This window comes from Motacilla alba, chromosome 2, assembly GCF_015832195.1.
Source record: "Motacilla alba alba isolate MOTALB_02 chromosome 2, Motacilla_alba_V1.0_pri, whole genome shotgun sequence".
NCBI classification, from domain to species: Eukaryota; Metazoa; Chordata; class Aves; order Passeriformes; family Motacillidae; genus Motacilla; species Motacilla alba.
This window is the reverse complement of record NC_052017.1, coordinates 34111849-34134456: the sequence shown is the minus strand read 5'-3', so window position 1 is coordinate 34134456 and position 22608 is coordinate 34111849. Positions and strand designations below refer to the sequence as shown.

The 22608-nt window shown below is 40.5% G+C and overlaps 1 protein-coding gene across 10 annotated transcripts in view; it reads right to left on the bottom strand.

Moving 5' to 3' along the window:
* The window catches only part of CREB5 (cAMP responsive element binding protein 5), a 262858-nt gene that overhangs the window by 67465 nt on the left and 172785 nt on the right, over positions 1-22608 (bottom strand). For all 10 annotated transcript variants that reach the window (XM_038129981.1, XM_038129980.1, XM_038129987.1 and 7 more), the window contains 2 exons: positions 5764-5890; positions 3546-3656 (listed from right to left, as the gene is read on the bottom strand). In XM_038129981.1, the coding sequence (XP_037985909.1) occupies positions 3546-3656; positions 5764-5890 (238 nt within the window). The remainder of the gene's footprint in view (positions 1-3545; positions 3657-5763; positions 5891-22608) is intronic.

Genomic DNA, 22608 nt, shown 5'->3' with positions numbered 1-22608 from the left:
TTCTGCAGGTAAAGACCAATGCCTTGCAAAATTCAGATAGAAAGGCATCAGCTCCATGAAAAAGACCTGCTGTCACACAGGCTTCCAGTGGTTCAGTGCACACTATTTATCTTTCACTCCAGTAATCCATGCAGTATTGCACTTCCGAGTTCTAAAACCTCCAGTACTCTGAAAGTGCAAAACCAAGCTCTATATAGGCAGTATATTAAGGAAAAGGCACCGCCAACAGTTCCAGCTTCATAATACTTTCAGCCTACTGAACCACATGTTAATATGCTACACGTGCGACTCTGCATATTTTTGTCATATTTTTTCCACGTACACTAAGGAGCTATATGTTTCCTCCTCTTTCCAGTGCAATATATTTTAATGTAAAATCAATGTGTGTTTTTGGTGGGCAGCATAAGAGTTTTACCTACTCAGCTGTGAATCTAAGAAGAAAGCAGTATTGATTTAGATGTTCACTCATTCATTTACTAGGACAGTTTTAAAGCATTAGGTGATAACCTAATTGAGAGGTATACTGTGAGGGAAACTGAGATTGCTGTGATAAATTAAATCAGTTCTGGGATGTCATCTACAATACCTTAATACTTGATGGAATGTTCTCCTGAAAAAAACTAAACCAGGAAGCAAGCACCTTGAGTGGCAGAGCGTGGCTCTCCATAAATGCCAGGTGATACAAGGTGATTAAAATACGTATTGCTTCTTATAGAAACATTACATGAATGCCACACATATTCTATATTTGTATGTATTTATCAGACTGGCTTTCATTTCCCACTATAAACCAATTATGAAACAATCAAGGGTGTGAATCTTTTGCCATCTATCAGCTTTCTTTAAAAAACCTGGCATCGCACAGCATCCCTACAGATACTATTTATTCACATGCATTTTACAGAGGCAAATTAAGTCACATGTGTCACCAAACAGTGTTATGACTGCCGCATGCCAAACTGGGCTTGCATTGCTCAGGTACATACTGCCATGAGGCCAGAAGGATCTGGTCTCACATCTGGGTCTCACATTTAGAGGAACCTGTCCCACATTCTCTCACGTAGACCTCCCAAAAGTGCTGATACTTCCATGGATTTAGGCACCTGGTGAATCAGGCCCAAAATCCCCTGGACTTTTCCAGTTACTTCAGTCCCTAGCTGCAAGCATCTTAGATGACTCTGTCTGGTGTTTCACACATCCATTCTTAAGGTGGGGCCGGCCAAAGAGGGCATAAGCAATGCTGAATGCACCAGCAGTAATAGCATTATCAGAATCCAGGGAAATCTGAAATTCTTTCCTAATGCAGGACACAGTCTGATAAGGTACTAAGCATCCTGACTTCTAACTAAGTCACCAGACTATGCAAAGTTACATGCTTTAAGGATGAGGAAAAGTGAAACAGTTAAAAATAAGAACAAACATCCCTGTAACACAATTGATTCTGATTTAAAATCTATGAATTTGCATGTAAGAAATAATTTTGCTCTAAATATTTCCTACATTTTTTCTACTTTGTATTCAGGCAGAGTATTGTTAATAGATTAATATTCCTCAAAGCAGTGGCTAAATGAAGAGGCTTTTTACATTGCATGTGTGCTCATACAGAAACAAAATATAAAATTAGAATATAGAAATTTTAAAACCACAAACCTGTATTTGAAAATAGGATAAGTCCTGGAACTCTGAGTTATACCTCTTAAGAGTTAATGTGTGCATATGTTTTTCTACCCTTGGAGAAGTGGCAGAAGTAAAGGCTCTGCTTGTTCACTACACCCCATTTTGGGACTGATAGCAATTTCTTCATACATTAAAATGCCTTCATACATTAGATTAGGAACAAAACCTGCTTACCCAGATTAAAGGGTAATTTGTATTAATATACAGTTTCAGTTATTAAAGCACAGAATTCTCACCATATGCACCAATAATTTAATCTTGTTCTTAAGTAGTCTCACACTACCAGTAAAAAAGAGGCAGGGGGTGTGGGGAGAGAGTAAACTACAGAACCTTTAGTCCCCAAAACAGATGCCAGTTTTGGATTTATTCAGCCAAGGAGTATTTAGCTTGGCTCAGCTACACTTGCATTGAAAAAACATTTGCCTATTCCAAAAAGTTTTTAACAAGCTCTGCTGCAGATGCTGTTGCCATTTGGCATGTCACCGTCACTGTGTGGTACAGCAGAGAGAACTCTCGACCACAGGTTTTCCTTGGCTGGGGGAGCCAGCATTTTTGGCTATGGTTCTTCTTCTGGCCAAATTGCTGCATGTTTACAGAATGTGGTTTTAGAAAGAGTGTTAACAGAGGTTGGGTTAACAGCCTAACCCAGACCAACAGTGAGGCAAAGGCATGACCTACCCAACGTAAGAAAACAGAGGTAGAATAAACTCATATATGTTGTTGCTCTTAACCCAGAGTCTCCTCAATGCACTATGTCTATAGACAAATAGATATTTTTCTTTGCCTCAGGATGGATGACAACAATTTTAAAAGCTACACCAGTCATGAAAAGTAGAAAGATATAAAAATATGTGGTTGCTTAATCTTTGTCGGCTTGATTTCATTCTCTCACTTATGACAATTTTACCTTGGCAAAGTGCCACTGAAAAAAGTTCAATGAAGTTACTCCTGTTTTCCACTATGATGAGATAAATTAAGAGGATAAAAGCCCTACAGAGTTAAAACTAAAGACTTCTGTCTTTATATTTCCATTAGACAGCAGCAAATGGCAATTCTGAAACTTATAATCCAAAGTGTTTCTACTGATAACTTGATTCCAAGGATATTAGTCGCAAATACCTCCACAAGAGTGCATATAAAGCTGGGGAAAACTTGTATATGTCCACCTGTAGTTTAGTTTAAGAACATTAATCCTATATCAGTACATATGCCTGAGAAGCCTTGACCTTTTAAGATGTAGAACAACTTTAAAAAACAACTTCGTTTTTTTGTTATGACATGTGAGTTGTATAAATAAATTACATTTGTCCAAATTGTGGCACTTCTTTTTGATGGGAACACCTTTGTTGCATTCCAGAAAAAGAAAATATCCCAAAGATAGATGGATAGATAGATAGATATTATTTGGTATGCTTCTCTGACACACCGTGCTCCCATCTGGAAAAAACAAGGACTATGTACACTCCCTCTGCAGCACACACTTTATACTGCACTCTTTATAAACTGCCAATTTTCTTTAAATCAAGTTGTGGAGCACAGACACCATTAGAGAAACAACCAGACCACTCAAATCATTTGCTTAAATTCTACTGACCTGCACCAAAAATCCCATTTAGTACAGTATGGATCAGATAGTTCATCCTTCAGTTCCCTCTCACCCAGAGATCAGTTAGGACTAAGAACAACTTGAAAGTTCATAGACACAAAGGCAATTTACTGCAGCATATTAAAAAAGATTATAACGTATGACTAAGAATGAAGTAAGCAGTGTCTGGCTACATCCCCCCCCCCCCCCCCCCACTGTCTGGGTAACTGGTATGCAACAGAAATATGAAAAATGCAGTAATTTAAAAAATTTTTCTTTTTACCATTTTGGCTTCTGAATGCATTGGGGGAACTTGAGGTGAAGCACATGGATTATTGAGGTTCGGCCCTTGCATCCCCATGATGTTGGAGTTCATTGACATTTGTCGCTCCATCTTTTAAAATAAATAAAAAAAAGCTTTGAAAACATCTGGAGACATTTGCAAGAATTTACTCTCAGTTTCTATTTAAATGGACTCAGCTTTATTTCTTCAAGTCATGACTGGGAAAATAACAATCTGTGTCATGAATTGCATATGTGTATGCATGTAGGCGTGTGTTTCATCAGAATCGGCCCTGAAAACTCACAGCCAATTATAAAGAAAGGGTTTCTTTAATAAACAAATGTAGCAGCCACCCAGGTTTGTGCTTTTTTGTAATGATTTTCTCCCTTTCAGTATAACAACACTCAGAGTTAAGTGGTTTTAAAAGCATCACTGTATAAAATTGTAGCTTCCCCTCCCAGTGCAGCCCAACTTAGCTTGTTAAAAGCATAAATAAAAATCTACTATCTCAAGCATATGGAAAACAAGTTGGCTATTTTTCCTTCACTCGGACTGCTCAGCTGTGAAGAGTTTTCCACATGTCTTGTAAGGGAAGCTTTCATGCACTGATAATAAAATACAAAGCAAAACTTCTCCTGGCTGTTCAGAGCCCTTTCTGCAAGCTAGTCTCACTAGGCTGGGAGGGAGTGATACAAACAAAACCTAATGGCAGTAAATACTCTATAAAATAATTTCCTGGAGGGTATTCCCCCAAAAAAAAGACAAGCCCTGCACACTGCTAGGCCTTGTAAGGGGTGGTAAAACAGGGTTATGGAGCTGCTTCCAGACAGAGCTGAGCATCCCACCTTGCTTTGAGCCAGTCTGCTGAATTTTTGGCTCTTACAAAAAAGGCCGTTTTGGGTCCTTCTGAGCAATCCAAGCAGGGGAGATATTTTTTTTTTTGCCCTGTGGTGAGGCCTTGTCTTCACCCTCCATGATGTCTGCAAGAATGGGTGCTGGGCTTTGGGGAAATGTGAATACCCTGCTGTCCCCTGGCAGAGAAAAGCTGCCAATGCCCCCTTTCCCTTTCTCCATGGGTAGGAGCAGCTCCCAGTGCCATCTCCCCTGCAGGCCTTTCAAGAGTGCTGTGGGGTAGGAGGAGCAGCCAGTGCTGACAGGGTCTGTCTCGCCTCCATGTTCATCCCTCCGGGGCTCACAGCCAGAGCACACCTGCTCATCTGCAAGTAAAGCTGCCCGAAGGGCTCCCCAGCAACAGACTGAAGCCACTGAACTTAAACTGTTGCTGGATGTTTGTTGCATTTGGGTTTCTTGGGAATCATGCCAGAAAAAAACTTCCCACAATGACATGTCTTAGGGTTTTTTTTGGTTAAACTTCCTGATCAATATTCCAGGAGAGCTTTACTGACAAGTTAATAATTAATAACTTATTCATGATTGCTCAAACAGCAGCCAAACCTGAATCTCTGTATCTCTGTGGAGTGTTCCCCTTGATCCAGAAAGCCAGAACAAGCAGTGCTTTTGTCCCTCACATGGTCAATTGCTCTTAGGTTTGTCTTGCAAACTGAACACAGTGAAATGAAGCAAAAATTCCCTCTTCCCCCATCCTTACTTTTCTCCACCCCTAACCTACCCAAATGTCTTCTACTGAAAAAGTTAAAAGGTTAAAATAATTTAAAATTTGAAGTTACAGTTGTAAAGCAGCCATTTGGTTTCCATAGGATGGGAAATATTCCTATCCCTCCAGAAATGATGGAAGATGAGGAGCAATTGTTACCTAGTTCTCAATAAGTGCAAGTTAACAGGCCAGAAAAGTAAATCATCACTTAGCATTTCTTTCCTGCTAAGTGGTTATCTCCCACACAAGAGGATCACTTAGAGTTTACTGACATAACTTATGTACCTTGCTTTTCCAGTTTTTTGTCTGAATTCAGAAAAATCTTTTTGTTCCATCACAGACATACTGAATTCACCTACATGAACAAGTATGATAATCACAAATTGTAGTCTCATGTAATCTGCTTCTAATCACTCTCACACTAATTAGCATGCCATTAACTTAGCCAGAAATACTCTAGTCTAAGGTGAAGCACCAAAGAAGGTCCAGCTTCCTTATTACACTGGGTTTTACAAAACCCAGAAGACTTTGACCTCTGCTTTGATTGAATCAAACACAACACAACTTTCCATCCTGCAAAAAAAGCCAAATAAGAAAACTTACAGGCATGAGTACAGCAGAAGATCCTGGCATGGTAGGGTTGGGCAGGGTGCCAGGCATAGAGGCAGGCATAGGCTGTCTTTGTCGGTTGTGTAGGTGCAGTAGTGAAGACAGAGAACCTGGGACAGGCCTAGAAGAGAGGAAAAGAAAAGAAAGTTGTCATGGGCTGTGGAGATCAAAACAAGCCTTACCCTGCCAGCCATTGGTAGGCACAGGCAGCTCCAGACAAGCAGGCGCAGATAAACCAATCCAGGATTTGTCCTTTCCTGCATAAATCAGTGGAACATAAAGTTTTCAAGAAGAAGATGAATCACCTTCCTTATTCTCTTTATCAGTTAAAGCTCCAGCATAGTTCATCTGATATAACATGAATGTAAACCTATCAGCTGGTCTCAGTCTGAGCACCTCTGCACAGCATTGCGGCTAGCAAAAGATGGTACAAAAAAGATCTTCTACAGACAAACCAGAAAAATCTGCTGGCATTAGTGCACTGCTGTAAGTTTAGCCCTCAGGAGCAAAAATATCTGGATGACAGTTTTGCAGACTATGACCAGAAAATTAACCACTCTTAAATTAATTTTGAAATCGTATCACCTGTAAATAAGCTGGTCTAAAATGAGTATTCCAAACCACTCTTGACAATCTCTCCTGTGAAAATGTACCAAGCCTTTGTTCCAAACCAAAAAATTACTACTTTTACCACTTAGCACACCACCAGGACACAAAAAATGGGAAAGAAAAAAAGTAGAAATAAATTAGGAAAATTACATTCAGATTAAGCAGTTTATGAAAGCAAAACACATGGACTACAGAAAAGCAGAGTGAATTATTTTGGCAAAAGGGGTTAAAAAGATTTAGAAGGATTTTTTAAGTACAGCACAGGGAAAACTGCATGTGAGAAAGCAGGCCCACTCACAAAGAAGAATCATAAAATTAATGGATTAAACAATGCTGGGACTACACTTTGAAAAAAGCCTTTAAGAATGTGGCCTTGGGAATCATCTTAGCTGTTTTTTGTTGTTTTGGGTTTTTTTTAGTTTTGAAGAAAGTGTGAGTTGCTTGAAGTTTCGGGTGAGTGTAATTTGCTACTTTTTCAAGCTTTCAAAACCTTGAAAATAAAGTTTTCATGTACAGTGCCTCAACAAACACTGACAGTACAAGTAGGTGTGTTAAATTCTCAGAGAGCAGGATGCTTTTCTGTATAGCACATGGTTTAGGCTGCTCATTAGGAAGGAGAGTTGCCCCTAAAGGTACAAGACGGACTGGAGAAGAGGGTGCATAATCTGGGAGTTCGAAGAGCCTTTGCAGGGGCTATCATGGCAAAAGTCTAAGATGTTTAGAGCCTCTAAACATCATGGTTGATTTAAAGCCTTAGCAGAAGCATCCTTTGCTTCAATGATCAATCCACAGCTAGCCATAAAAGCCTCAAAATTGGGCTGAGCTGGTCAGGGGAAGCAGAGTCATAACCCTAGGGGAACAAGAGGTAAGACTATGCTGCTTGGCCTGAACTGTGTCACACCTCATTTTTTGCTCCTCCAATTTCAAGTGCTACTGGCAACCATGAATACATAAAACCCTCCTCTAAGTTTAGCTGTCACTTCCAGCTATCAAACATCCTGCAAAAAGCCCAAAGGCTGTGAGAGATGGGATTTACAGACATCCAGTTTGGAGGACACCACATCCAGGGTCCCAAACTGTAGGTCCCTGTCTGATGGCAAAACCACCTTCTTCTGACACAAGTCTCCTTCTCTTTTGCCAAGACTTCAAACCACCTTATCCCCTTTTCTTTAAAACTCCCCAGTATTTCCCATCCTTGGACTTGCAGTGCTTCAACACTCATGTCTTCAACACTGTTTCCCTAGAAACATTTCTATCCCAACAAATGCCACCTCAAAATCCTTGCCCTGACAATTCCCTCATACTAAGATACTCTGCTCCTCCCACCCTCCTGCCCTCAGCTGCCCTCTTTTAGCAGCTGCACACAACTGAACCCATCCTTTTGTCTTGGTTCTCCGTGGAGAGAAAAAGCCTGTGTTTTGAAGGATGTTTTAAAAATCCTCCCAGACACATACAGTACGTATTCAGAAGGGGAAGAAAGAATCCCAAAAATAACAACAAATGTATCTCAGATACAAGGAGTTCTTCCTATTCCTCCCTTGTTATCTGCTGATGGAGGAATGTGATGTACTCACATCTTCATATCACCTTAAAAAAACTTAAGACAACATTTTCCAAATGTGTGCTGTAATCCTGTTAGAGAGTGCAGTAAGTTCTGTGAGGGAGCGTGATTGAATTTCTGGGATATGCAGCTCTACAGTCAGCTCAGCGCATGGGCTGAGCCTGGGGTGCCACGGAGGTGGCATAAGTGGAATGGAAGCAGTACAGGAAAAAATGAGCTCAGAAAATAGACTCAAAGCACACAGACCCTGACCCATTCTGCTGTCCCCCTAAACTCAGCTGCTCTGTGTACCAGCACTCATTCACACATGACCGCTTGACAAATCAATAGGACGGGGTCAAAACAGCGTGAAAAGCAGATTCAGTGTTCTTTTGAAAAGAAAAAAGTGAGGAGATATTGGATTGAATGTGAGGAGATATCAGTTTGGTTTTTAGAGACTGTGGTGACCCCTATAAGCAGGGTCCACTTTCCACTGGCCCATACTCATGAGAACTACTGCCCTGCAGAGAAGATGACAAACTCAAACAGGTCTTCACTACCTCATGCTGTAAAGTCCGTGTGCCAGACGGAAGGGCTGGAGCCCCACGTTGGTGCATTTGAGGAGCAGAACAGAGGGTGCTGCATCCCCGGCTGGGGACGCCCATGGGGTTTCCTCCCAGACAGCAGGTGGGAGGAGCAGGCAGGAAAGGAGAAAGCACTGGTGCACTCTACTGCCTGGCCTGGAATGAGACTGAGGTGTGCACTCACCTGCCAACTCTGCAGCCCTCTGAGTCCACCAGCTCAGATGTGTGGGAACTTAGATCTATGGAAGAGAATCTATGGGAACTGTACAGGCCAGAGCCACGCATTCAATAAAAATACCTCTTGAGTTTTCAGTGGGATCAAAGTAAAATAAGCACCGTGAAAAGAACCACCCCTCCCCACCTGTATTAATTCTGAGAGTGCCCTATATACAGACCCTTTGTACAATTCACCAGTTTCCTAATAAGCTTAGGTGTTAGGCTGTTTGACAGAAACTTATTTTGGCCTGACCTATACAATTTGCGCAAGTGATTCTCAAGGGACTGCATGGTTTGGGTTTTGCTTATACGTTCCGGAGCCAAAAAAATTTGCAAAATTGCTGTAATGAGTTTGGGAATATGGGGCATGGGCAAAAGGGAATTATTGGTATTTATTAAAATGTCAAAGAAGCTTCCTTGCTGTCCCCAGTTTTACCTTTAACACTGCTTGATTTTAGGGGAAAGCACATACTTTACACTTAGCTAGAGAAAAAAAAGATCTTCAGTTCTTCTATTTTTTATTACTACACTCCTGCTAGTCTGTTCCCAAGCCTGCTTTTTAAAAGAGGTGCAGAGCAGTCAGAGAAGACATGCACTTCAAGGTTGAGCCTCTTTGTTGGAAAGCCTGCAGTGCTCCTACCATCGATAAAAGTGCTACATAATGCACTCTAGATTCCCCCCTCCCATTTCAGGGAAACTGACATTGGCCAGTACTCATGGATACCTTCATTGCTCCTCCACTGAATACAGGTCATGGATTTAGCATGTACTCCTGCACGTGCAGTCTCACAGAGCTCAGCGAATGTGTATGGCACAGAACCGTACAGGCTGAGATACTCAATTTGTCTAAGACATCTCTTCCAAGGACAACAGAATCTCTTTTGTTGTTGCTTTCTATCTGGCAGCAAAGAAAGTCAGTGAGAGTTTATAATCGTTATTTTTTGGTGGACATATTGAATCTGCTCCTCTCTTCGTAAATGCTGAGGACGTAATGCCTGCAGACTGTCAATCAATATTGCTGACTGGGAGATTTTCATTCCTTGGCACCTGTGTTGCTAAATAAATAGGGCTGTTGGGCAAACAGCCCACAGATAAACGACATATAAGATAGAGAACTGGCAGGTGCTCAACCTCACTGAAAATCTGGCTATTCGTGAAGTTTTTCCAAAATTTAGGAATTTTTTTTGTGTTCCAGTGGAAGCCTGCTGTTGAACATGATGGGGTCTCAGTCAGCATTTATACACTTTGGGCGTATGTGGCCTGGATAGTCAGCATTACAGTGGCTTAGTAAAATACCACAGGTTAGCCAAGCTGCTGTAACTGACCATGTTGGCTCTTCTTCCTCTGCATGGTCATGCTAAGACCATGAGTCACTCTTATTAACATTTAAACAGATGGGTGGTACCCTCCTAAGCCATGGTGACTCGATCATGTTCCATCATATGACTCTACTCAATGATTAAAGATAACTCCTCTAATGCAATCAAATATCTAGGATATATGCTTCAGTGTCTGCCTCCTTGATTAATACCAAATACTCTGTCTGATATGATGAAATTGATGCCTGATGACTAAACACTACACTCGTCTATTAAAAGACTAGGCTTCCCTTAACTTGAAGTCTTCAAGGACAATTTGGGCAGACGACAATTTGTTGCTGAGATCTCGTGAGAGTAGGTTCCTACTGACCTAGACCATTTGGGGCTATGTGCAAAAGGACTGATGCTATTTAAAGTGTCACTGTAGAAGGTTTTCTACTATGGTAAAGCACCCCAGGTCAGCGGGTCTTACCATGACCTCTCTCCTGCTCCTTACTCCCCTGCACGTAATATTCGTGCAAGGTAATCAAGAATACCTACATCACAACCCTGTTTGTTTTGCTTCAGCTAGCTCAGGTGTGGAAAAAGTTTAGCTAAAAGTATACCAAGTTGCACTGAAGTAAAGGAACTCATCTCTTGACTTTCCATAGCCTTCAGACCAAGCCAGCTCACACCAGAACAGCCCACAGGTGGCTGGTTGTGCTATGGGAATTTGCCATGTCAGCTCAGCACTGGCTGAGGGATTTCTGTACCACACGGCATGACACAACACACTTGATCAGACTTTCATCATTTATATATATATGTATAAACATGCATGTATCTACATATTTACTGCATCAGTGCCTAGAAGCCTTGGTTTAAAATAGTGATGTGGGTGAGGTTCTGCCCCAGAAAGCTTGGAGATCAAGGAAAAAATGAGGGAGAGCCAGTAGAAGCAATAGGGAGACAGAGGTGAATAAGGCATCAATGATATCATCATGATCAATGTAATGAGGAGCAATCACTGCATGCCAGGAGCCTGGATCTTTTCAAGGGACGTCAGTATGTGCATGTGGTTTGGGTGGCTTTCAGGCTGAAGCCCCCAAGTAGCCTGCCATACTGAGAATAAGCACAGTTGGCTGCAGTCTACCCTCTGAAAGTCTCATTGACAGCCAGGTACTGTCACAATTAAACTTTTCATTGCAGAAAGTAAGTTTCCTGGAGCATGTGTTTCCACAGACCAGCTGCAAGCTGCTTTTACAGCAGCTACTGCAGCCAGAGTACCTGGCCCAAATGCTGTCCTGGGCCTTCAATATTTGAATAATTCAGTCAGAGGCAAAAACATGGAGAGGATGTTTTAATCTGAGAAATGTGTTCTGACTGGAGGGGCTGCCTAATTTACTGCTTGTCTGCTGTTTTTTGATCCACACTGTTATTATTTAAACCTATCAGTCTAACTAGGGCTTTCCTCATTTGTGATCCATTATTTCCCACCCTCAAAGTAGGGCAGTTGTGTCTAGTTTCAATTTATCCATTTGTTGTTCAGAGGAGGAAAAAAAAATAAACACAAGGGAAAGCAACAGCAAAGCATCAGACCAGTACTTGGAATACCTCGCATAGTTGCGAGGGACCTCACCTGACCTGCTGTATCCCATGTTTAACGATGTTTTAATCACATCACCACCAGACAGCCAAGCTTTCCAAGAAGTGGGAGGTTTGTGTCACCACGATTTTTCAGGGAGCCAAACCATATTCAGGGGAAAAGAAAACTGGCACCTAGAATTCATGGCTCCCTGCCAACCTAGTAGAGATCCTTGTTTGTATTTCTCAGATAATTCAGACATCTGCATGATGTGGGCAGATTATTATTATCAGTAGCAGACATTTATACTGTGGTGGTGCCCTAAGGTCCCAGTTGGGACCAGGACCCCGTTGAGCCTGGCACTGTACAAACACAGATAAGAGACAATTCATACAGAGCGTGTTTATATTCTAGGGACACAAACCAGATGAAAAATAGAAGAAGGAGATAGAACACACAAGCAAATAAATATGCTAAAGAATTGGAGACAATTTAGAGGCACAACTCTGGTTGCCGTTTTGTTTCTTTGTATGTTTTTTTATTTCACTGTTATGCTCAGAAATGACAGGACCGAGGGAGTTTGCAAGAGGAAGGGAGTAGCTAAGACTGAGACATAAGAAGGGTAACAGTCTAGAGAGTGAAAATTGTGGCTCATAACTTAGAGGATTCGGGAAGCATCCAGACAAAGCTGTGCTTTCTGTAGAGATTTTTAAATGAGGTGTGCATGTATCTTCATATATTTTTTGCCTTTAGGTATTTTCCCAGTGTTGGACAAGAAGTGATTTCTGCCTGGGAAAGAGAAATCAGCTGATAGTAAAAACACTGGCAAAGTGAAAGTGATGCTTGACACTGTAATGAGAAACTGGAGGACTGAGATAAGATAAGGTTAAGCTTCAGAAAGTCTTAAAAGACAAGAAGCTTGATTCAGAAGTGAAGGGAAAGCCCATGTAAGTGTCTCAGAAGAGCTGGCGCAATTAAGGTAACAAGCTATACATCGGCACACAGGAAGAAGGAATTCAGCAACAAGCATTACAAAAGGAGCAAGATGCAGCATGCAGATATGAAATGATACGGAACAGAAGTCAAAAGCAGCTAAAGAGGTGTTATTTCTCAATTCAAATGTCCCTCAATGTCACCTGGGGAGAAGCTGTTCATTGTAAACAAAGCAACTCTATCAGAAATGCATTCCTGATCACTTATTCTAAGACACATGGACGGAACACCCAAATGAAGAGAAAGAATAAGTAAAACAAACAAACAGCCAAAAGAACCAGTCAGAGAATGGATATATATATATATATATATATATATATATATATATATATATATATATACAGTAAAATACTATCTTCCTGTGGGAAAACGTCTTCAAAATATGTTAAGAACTCTGTACTTTTCACCTGAGCTTGCAGAAGAAAAGCCCCACAAATCAGCAGCCCCATCATGTATTTAGTGGGCCAAAGTCTATTTAAAGTTTTAGTCAATGATAAATCTTGCCTTTAGAAACTCCAGTTCTGCTAATTCCACCTATATTTCCTGAACACATGTTTAAGGAACCTCGCAAATTCAGCACAAGTACAAGGACCAGCAGGTCCCTGGAAGCCTCACAAAACCCATTAACATTTGCCTTTTGGCTCTTACAGGTCTTAGAAACTGCTGGTTTCAATCTTTCTTTCCCTCTAAATATTTCGCTGGGTCTTATTGCATGACCCATTACAAGAAAAATAAGAAAAGCTAGAATGGTTTCTTAGACTATAACCTCCTTGGAGAAGTTTATGTTCTGTACAGTCTTATGCACACAGCTGGAACTCACAAATGATATGTGAAGGATAATGGCATAGTTAAAGCAAAACAGGGAAACACTGCAAAAGGCAGGTTCAAGGATTATAAAGAACTACCCCATATAAAAACACATTCTTGCATTAAAATAAGAAAGAAAAAAAAGTGGGATTAACCCCAAAAACTGCAACATAAATATGATTTGATCATAAAAGCAAGCAACGTTGTCAAACTAATTCCACTGCCACCACAGTCTCTCAGCTCAGACAGAACCAAGCTTAATTCTTCAGGTAAACAAATGATTTTGCAGCCCCACAAATAAAGGTGTATCATTTTTCATTGAAAAAATAGGTAGAGGTAGCTATAACACACAAATACATGAAATGGCAGCTGACTTAAAACCAGGAATAATAATGGCAGCAAAGCTTACACACTTTTTAACATGACCATTCTTTTTAAAATTTGGGCTTAAAATTCCAGCCTGACAAGCAAAATCAAGAAAGTTTGAAAATCTGAGGCTCGTTGAGAAAAATATCAACAGGTTAAATAGCTGGAAAGAAACCTACACACAGCATCCAGATGAAGTGGCAACTGAACACCGAGTAACTCTTCTGCCAGGTTTGGGCTATCTAAAGGTGCTGGAGCCCTCATTCGCTGAAGTGACTCCTTTCACACACGTTATAGCAGTGCAAATGGATTTTATTTGACCTTCACAACTTTGCATCTGAAAGGGATAGTAGGTTGCGAAAAGGATGGAGAAAAAGGACTTTTGTAAAGAGTTTTACTCTTAAAGGGCTGAGAGGGTCTTCAGAGAGCTCCCACTGATTGCTCACTACCAACTGATTCCTATACTGGAAATGAGGTAAAACAAATGTCTCAAAATTGTCTTTCTATTTACCATTATTATTTGGATCAGTCCCATTTAATAGAAATACTAAGATAAAAGAGCTTTGTAAACCCTCTTTATAATAAAAAATTTTAAAAATCTTTTTGAAGTGATTTATTTTTCTTTTTCTTTTTTCCTTTTTTTTTTAACTTCCCAAACAATGCAGAAGTTTGTCTCTGAAAATAAGATGGTGAATTACAGCAAAGTTATGAAAACAAAGAACCAACAGTTTCTCCAGTGCAGGCTTGTTACCATGAGCTAATAATTCCAGACTTTAAGCAAGCTGAGCCTCTTTTTTAATAACTGCATGCCTCTAGGCAAAGTATTTCTACTAAAAATTATTGAGGCATGGAACAAGGCAAGGTGTGTGAGCTAATGTTGGATTGTTCAGCTACTAAACCAACTCCTATAGCAATGAGCCTGCACTGAACTGACAGATTATTTCTCTGTATACACTTGTATAAACATACTGCTTAAGGTCGAAATCTGTGTTAGCTTTCTTTTCAATTAAAATGTCAAAGATGACAGCACATGTTTTCACTGTCCTTCATAGGATGATGGATGCTGCGGCAGCAGTTTCATGCCCCGTGTTTCAGAGATGTTTGCCTGCCTGGGTGTCTAAGAAAGATGTACTTGCTGATGTCTTCATGTGCCTGCAGGCAGACAGCACTGCTATACTAATACTTTGGGTGGCTTTACCTCTCTTGACTTTTTCTTCCTTAACACTGCCCCTGTGGGCCCCCACATCCAACGCTGTAAAAGTTAGAGCAGAAAGGTTGCCGTGCACAAAGAGAAAAGGGAACAGGGTCCTGCATTAATTAATCAAATTAAGATTGCTAGTTAAGTGGAGGCTTTAAATTGCAGGCCAGATTCTGGTCATGGCTAATTCAGTTAGGTCCCCACAGAAAAACAGCTGCTGTGGGTAGTCAACAAAAAAAACCAAAGTAGACCCCAAAGGAAACTTCCAGCAATTTAAATATTAAGTAACATTAATTAAAAGGCAATTAATCTGAATCTTCACTTTTCTTCAGCTCCATATTAATGAACTAATAAAACTGTAGCCATCAGTTTCTTATTCATGCTCATCAATCTAAAACTTGTACAAAGACAGTGGCTCCAAGTGTTGCTTAGTCTCAAGACCATGTGACAGTACAACTCACAGCACATGCATCCCCAATGCTAGGGCTGGGCACAGAGTAGAGATTTGATCACAGTTTTGCTAGAAAATAGATTGACTAAAGAAAACAGCCTAAATTACAGAAAACCAGTCCAGCATCTGTCACTGGCAGATTCAGTGTGTCTCCTGCTGACAAGTCACAAGTCTTCTGTATCCACTATGGAAAGCAGAGTTTGCTCTGGTTAGCAGAGCACAATCACTAATGAAGACAATATGTAGATGTATATACATGTGAGATTGTTTATTTACTGAGATTTAAATTCTACACTCAACACTAAAAATACTATAAAAGTAACACATACTGTAGAAATCTTTAAGAAAGGGATTATATAAGATAATGCTACATGGTTTCCTAAACAAAATAGGAAATAAGCAAAATTGAAAATTAGAAGCCTCAAAAACTCTCAGATGATATATGACATCAGCGTCAGGCCAAAATCCAGCTCTTAACCCTATCCTTTAACAAGGATGCCATAGAGAAACTCTGTGCTTTTAAATGCTCATTGTTTCCCAAGCACTTCTGCCATCAGCACATTGCTCCTGCGGTGCCAACCTCTCTCTACAGCCTAGAGGAAAGTTAGCACAGCCCACTGTGGTCACAGCCCCAAATACGCTCAGTGCCTCAAGGCTGCTGGTTGTTTCACTGGGTGGCAGTGGGGGAGGAGGCAGAGGAGCACATTCATGAGGGTGTTCTCTCAATTATCTGTTCAGCAAGTCATCACCAGGTGTGAAAATATTTTAATGCTGCCAAATAGCTATGTATCTTCAGTGACCTCTTCCCACCCCCAACCCACTTCACTGATTCCCTTCAAACTTTCATGAGGATCAAAATGAATATATGCCATTTCTTGGGAGGAACCTTTGCACACACTTCATCTCTTAAACATGCTAAAAATCCCAGCTGACAGCTATATTAGTACAAATTATGAGAAGCACAGGGAAGAGGTGAATCTCAAGGCACACAGAACAAAGTCATGGAGAACTGCTGCAGCTGTACTTCAACAGAGATCAGCTCCAAGCCAGTGTTGTTTGCTCTCATAATTTAAAGGATTCACAATGCTTTCTCTGCTCGCCTCTCACTGGGACATATCCACTGATTGCGAGCATCACAAATGCAGTTTTTACATAGCTAAGGCAAATTACACGGAAGGGTGGAAATCATGGTAGCTGCTATTTACTAATGAATTCACCTAGCACAATCCCCAAGAAATGCATGCTCCAGAAATGTCCCATGACAACAGAAGCACTACAGGTAGTGGCAGTGGGAGGTTTTACTGACACTTAGCTGCTGACACAGGCCAGCAAAGGTTTCCAGCAGCACGCAAAGGGAAGCAATGATAGCAAATAAAAGCCATTGTCCACTCATGTCCAGCCACAGATACATGGGAAAATTTCTCTCTCTAAGCATGCATGAATGCTAAGAGAGACAACAAAAAAGAGCAGGCATTGAAGAAAGGTTATTTTATTCTACCAACAAAGTGTACATTGTCATCGTAATTCCCAGTCACTATCTGTGCCCACTCCCTCTCTTTTAAGTACTGGTTCAAGCAGGAACCTGCAGCTAATTTTGAGGTTGGGGTTCATTTGTTTTCACATCAATGCAATTAATTTCCACTGGAAAATGCATCTCAGGCATTCAATCAAAATAGGCCTAAAATAATTTTGAAAAGCTCATCTGTCTCCAATCTATATAATGTTTTAAAAATTGGATGCATGCCCTGCAATAACATTGCACTTCACAAAGCTTAAAGCTCTAAACTTGAGGGTATCAGTTACATTGAAACTGTACTAAATTAAAACATCCAGTTTCTGGTTTGCATTGATTTATAAATATCGACAAAACTACTATTGCAGTCATTACTACTTTGGGTGCTCCGAGCTGAATTTTCAACAGTTCAGGGTTATTTTCATTCTTATTGTGGCTACAGTAGCCTTTCAAGTTATAGATCAAATTCCAGATAACATGTAAATCTTAAATCTTGGTTTAAGAAAAATGCATACAAACCAGCCAATATACATGATAAAAAACAACAAGTCTAAGTGACCAGTAATGCAAATACCAAAGCACACTTGTTTTTTTTTTACTCTCTAGCTTACAGCAGAAAGGAACTGTTATGAAATAGAAGAAAGTAGAAATGGAATAAAAAATGAAAAGGTAAGTATCTCTAAGTTGTTGGGTTTTTTAAACCAGGAATTTGATGTTCTCTTTTGAACTAGTCTTTAAAATGAGACAACTAATATTCAAAAATCATATTCAAAAATTTTCTCCTAAAATATTTCCACATTAGTCTGTCTAGTGATCTTTAAAATGTGCCTATTTATGACCAAATTATTGTAGAGGAAATACAAATAGGGAAAAAAAGAGACCTCATGAGCTGTACCCCAGTTAATACAATCATTTGAGAAAACAAGAATAGAATTAATATATCAACAGCAAGAAAGCCAATTCTCAATGGTGTACAGCACACAGCTTTGCCAAAGACAATGGATTTAAACCAACTGGGAATCTCACTCATACACACACATGCACGCACACTCCATAAACAGACAGTACATAACATGCACTACATCTAGTTGTAAAACAAGCTTTGACACCGAGCTGTGTGTTATGCTTCAAAAGAAAACAAAAATCCCCATCTTCCACTTTGACATCTGTGGAGCGCTACCAAGTAAATTGTCCTGATCCCTGGTGGTGATTAGCTTATGAAGTGAAGCAGAGCGATCACCATAATATTAACAAAATTTCTCCTGGCCAAACTCCACCCTTGCTCTTCTTGACACCATCACTGAAGCCTATGCTGATCTGCAAAGCACCTTTCCACTACTCTGTTTAGCCTATTTGCATTGTGCAGTTGAGTTGAGAAAGTCAAGGAGACAAGGCAGATGTTCTTTTGGGCATGATGCTCTTGCCACTGAAGTTCACAGGAGTGCCGTGAATACTGTCATTTAGAACAGAATGAGACACATAAAAATGTATGACCCCCTATGAAGACATTTTCCTAAATTTTACCCTGAACACTGGCTTAATGCCTGCTAATGACATGCTACGTCATACTAAGAACAAAAAGGTTCTTTTACATCTTTACCTTCCAATTTGTACTGATGTGATTGGTTTACTGTTTCACAGATGGGGTTTTTTTGTTTGTTGTTTGGAGGGGTTTTTTTTTATTTTCTTTTGTCTTTGTCCTGAAAGAAATGCTGTCTTAAAGAGGAAACATTCTCCCAAACCAGAACTTTGTGTTGAAGATTAAAATAACACCCTCTGCACCAGTTTAGAATAAAGGGCTTAATGGTCAGTAGACAGTCATGTTAAATAAGCTCAGGTTGTCCTGCCAGCCTCCAAGAGTCTGCAGTATGAACTAACAGACTGCTAATTATTTATTTAATGTCTTCACATGAACCATAAGTGTTCATGCATACTCCATGAATAGTCATAATTTGAACTATTACTATTTTCCTCCACTTTTTCCCCTTTGAGAACTGCCACTGAAACAGTGCTTTAACTAGAAAGTTGCCATGCCAGGAGAAGTAAAAGAGCAGCATTATGATCAGCAGTGACAAAAGTTGAGACAGGTGAGGGTACTGGATAACTTCAAGATATTTTATCCTACGGTTTTCAACACAACATTCAGCAAGGAGGAAATAATCCTTGCATAGAATACTTCAAAAAGGCCAGGCTGACCAGGCTCCAGAGAAGGAGCTCTCTTACTGTATTTCCACATTCGAAGTAATGCCAATGATCTAGACATGGCCTGAGTCTCCTGTAGACACGCAGGATGGAAAATGCCCTCCCAAAACCACAAGCTTTGATTCAACCCCCATCAACTCCCAATGCTGCAAAACCCCACTCCAAAGTACCACTTTTCAGTGAAGCGCCACTATAGCCATGAAAATCAACTGCAGCATTTGCATCAAGAGTTTCCAGATTTAAACTGTGGGAACGGGTAGGCTGGAGCTGTCAGTGGAAGGCCTCTGACAATGTAATTTGTTTGTCCTGCTGGCCTGACAGTCAGCGCATGCTGACATTCGAGAAACATTAGTTGGTTTTGTGAGGTTTTTTCTTTTTTTTAACTGCTTGGAGCAGTTGGGAGGGCAGAGGAAAACAACTCAACTTAGGGAGGGGATGAAGCAGAAGATGAATAATGGAAAGGAGATGTGTCCTTTTCCAGATGTCTCCTATAAAATAAGTGTTTGTCCCATGCATCCTATTGACACGTCAATACACTGCAGGTGAACATGTTAAAAAATATTAACTTTACCTAAACAGCAAAGTGGCAGCTCCACTCAGTTTGCACTAACATCATATCTATTTGCTTTGGGCACAGGGAGCCAAATATTTTACTGATCTGGTTAAAATATCTCAACAGTCACATAAATAGACCCAGTCAAAGCCTGTTGCATCACCTGCATTTATTTTTTACTGTTAATATTTAGCAATGGAAGAAAGATACAGATCTGTGCTCTATACACTTGCCATCTCCAACAGTATGATCTCAGCTCAGAGAGCAGCAGGAATTTGCACAGCAGTGAGTATGGCTGATTTCCAGGGGTCGGAAGCCATGGCTTACTCACTCTGCTCCACATTTTCTGCTGTTGTTCTATTTTTATTTTTTTTTAATGGGAAAGGCAAATATGATGAGCATAAAAAATAGGGGCAAAGTCAGATTGCAGGTCAGCTGCATGTTTATATTTTATTTTCCCCAGCTCTCTGTATTTTGTGAAGCGTGGATTTAGACCTTGTATTACCCTACCAGATAACAAGTCCTTAAAATGTCTCGTACATAAAATTTGATGAGAAACTAAACATTTAGGAACATGTGTACCTTTAGACCAGAAATCTGCCTTTATCTCTCTATGGCAACAAACCATCTGAATCAACATTGCACCTCATATAAATCTGTCCCAGTCCATGTAGGATATGTAACAAAGGTAATCTGTGACTTGAGAAAAGAAAATGCAGCAGTATATATGCAAGACACTTTGTATTTGGCAGACACATACAACCAGCTGTTTATTCTTCAGTTTGTGGCTATACATCTACTGGGACATCCCCCACCCCTGTAAACCTTGCTTAGCTCCTGGTCTTATTTACGGTGTAGATTTAACTCTAAGTTATGGATAAGCCTAATGCTTGGGATTTAAAGTTAAGTGTCATTTAGTATCATTTTTGACATCTCCACATATTACAATGCGCAGCTTTTTCACAGGGGACTTGGGATCTGATCTTAATTTGTAGTAGGGTTATGGTCACAATAAATGTCTATTTCATATATTCAGAAGAAGCCTCTAATACAAATGGAAATAGAAAGTGGCTGTTTTCTTGTAGTTTCAAAGCCATGTATGTAAAACACACAGTACAGATTTGTTCCACATGCAAACCCATTATCAATCCACCATTGTGCCCTGGCTCCTGCCTGGCAGCAGGCACTCCCATGCTGAACAGTCTCAGCAGGTATCGTAGATTGCATAATAAAGGAACAGGTTATGAAATCATTAGCACCTCAGCTGAGGCTGCCACAGGGATGCCCCTCTGTGTTCATTGTGAAACGTTTCTTTGGCAGCTGCATCCTAGAAGCGTATTTGGATGTTGTTGCTTCAGCCTTGCCACATAGAGTGGAAAGCAAGCCAGTGTTTTCATGTTCTCAACTTCAGAGCAGAGGATGGAAGTCTCTCAGGTCCACCTCTAGGCTAATTCTCCCCATTTACACATGGCTAATTCTAGGCTTGAAGACCTCTAGGAAGCACAGCTGTCTATAATCACACGCCTAGACTTATGTAGCCAGTGCTGCCAAGGACCTGAGCCATGCCTAAGGAGGCTGGAAGACACTTCAGCTTTGTGAAACACCACATATTCCAGCTCCCCTTGTCCTGCAGGCAGCCACTGTTAGTGGTGCTTCAGAGCAGCCCACATGTGGCTGAGGGCTGCCCTCCCCTTGGCTGGAGCCCTGCCTTGGGGTACAGTGCACATCCCATTGGCATTTCCTTCTCCATAAATGCAAGCTCAGGTGAAGCTGTGCCAGTTAAGGCAGTTGAAGCTAAACTTACTTGTCCTTCCATACAAGAATCCATGTCCCCAACAGAAAGAGACAAAATCCACTGCCAGTCACTCACTCAGTAAGGCATCTAGGGCCTTTTTGACGTTCCTTATGCCAACCCTGAGACCCTTCCTGCTAGTTTCATAAATATTGAAATAACTGGCAAATAAATATTGCCAATGTGCAAGGGAGCACAACTATGATCTGGCTCAGGACAATTCTTTTGGTGGCCCTAAAACCAGAGTATTCAGATCTATGAAAAAGGAAAATTGTGCAACTTGAAGAAAACCACTAGCATCAGGTAGGGAGAAGAATTTGTTGAAAGCAGTGAAATTTTACTGACTCGGATTACCCTGGGGTCTGGTCCACTGGTATATGCAGTTTTACCAAGGGTAGAAAGAGAGCTTACAAAGGAAGGACCTGTGTCAGGCTCCTGAGCATCAAGTCAAGTCAGCTTGAGTTGCTGTCTTTTTGAATCAATGCACTGGGTCGTGATTTAAGTAAGTGAGGGGCTGGAGCTTTTTAAAGCAGCATAAGTAAATAGCTGAGCTTGATGTGATATAAAAAGCACCACAACAGAAAGGAGAACTTAACGTAGTAATGAAAACCACTTACCCTTAATCATCCCTGAGACAGTGTTTTTACAACGCTACTTGATTTATTCAATGAGCAAACATGCCTCCTTTGACTTTTCTAATAACAGGCCATCTCACCCGTGCTTGTTGGGAGTTGAGTTCAGAGATTTTTTTTAATTAGCATGCCAAGTACATTATTTAAATGTCTTTGATGCCTTTTCTTTAAAACTATTTGCTAAGCAATAACTCATATTTATTTGCAAAGAAGACAGGCCCTGTACCAAAAAAAAAAAAAAAAAAAAAAAACAAACCAAAAAAAACCCCACCAAAAAACAAATCAAAACAAAAACAAAAAACAAAACAAAAAAGCCAAAACCCAACCCAAAACACTGCCATTGAAGTTTGGAAAAGTAAGAGGTTTGGTCACAGGTGTGTAACCAGTGGTACATGTTGCAGAGCACATTATTGCTTAAAGACCTACTGAAGTCCAGATTCATTGCTGCTGACAAGCCTGCCACTTAGTGTACGAGACTGTATGAAAGGCTGTTTGCTGCA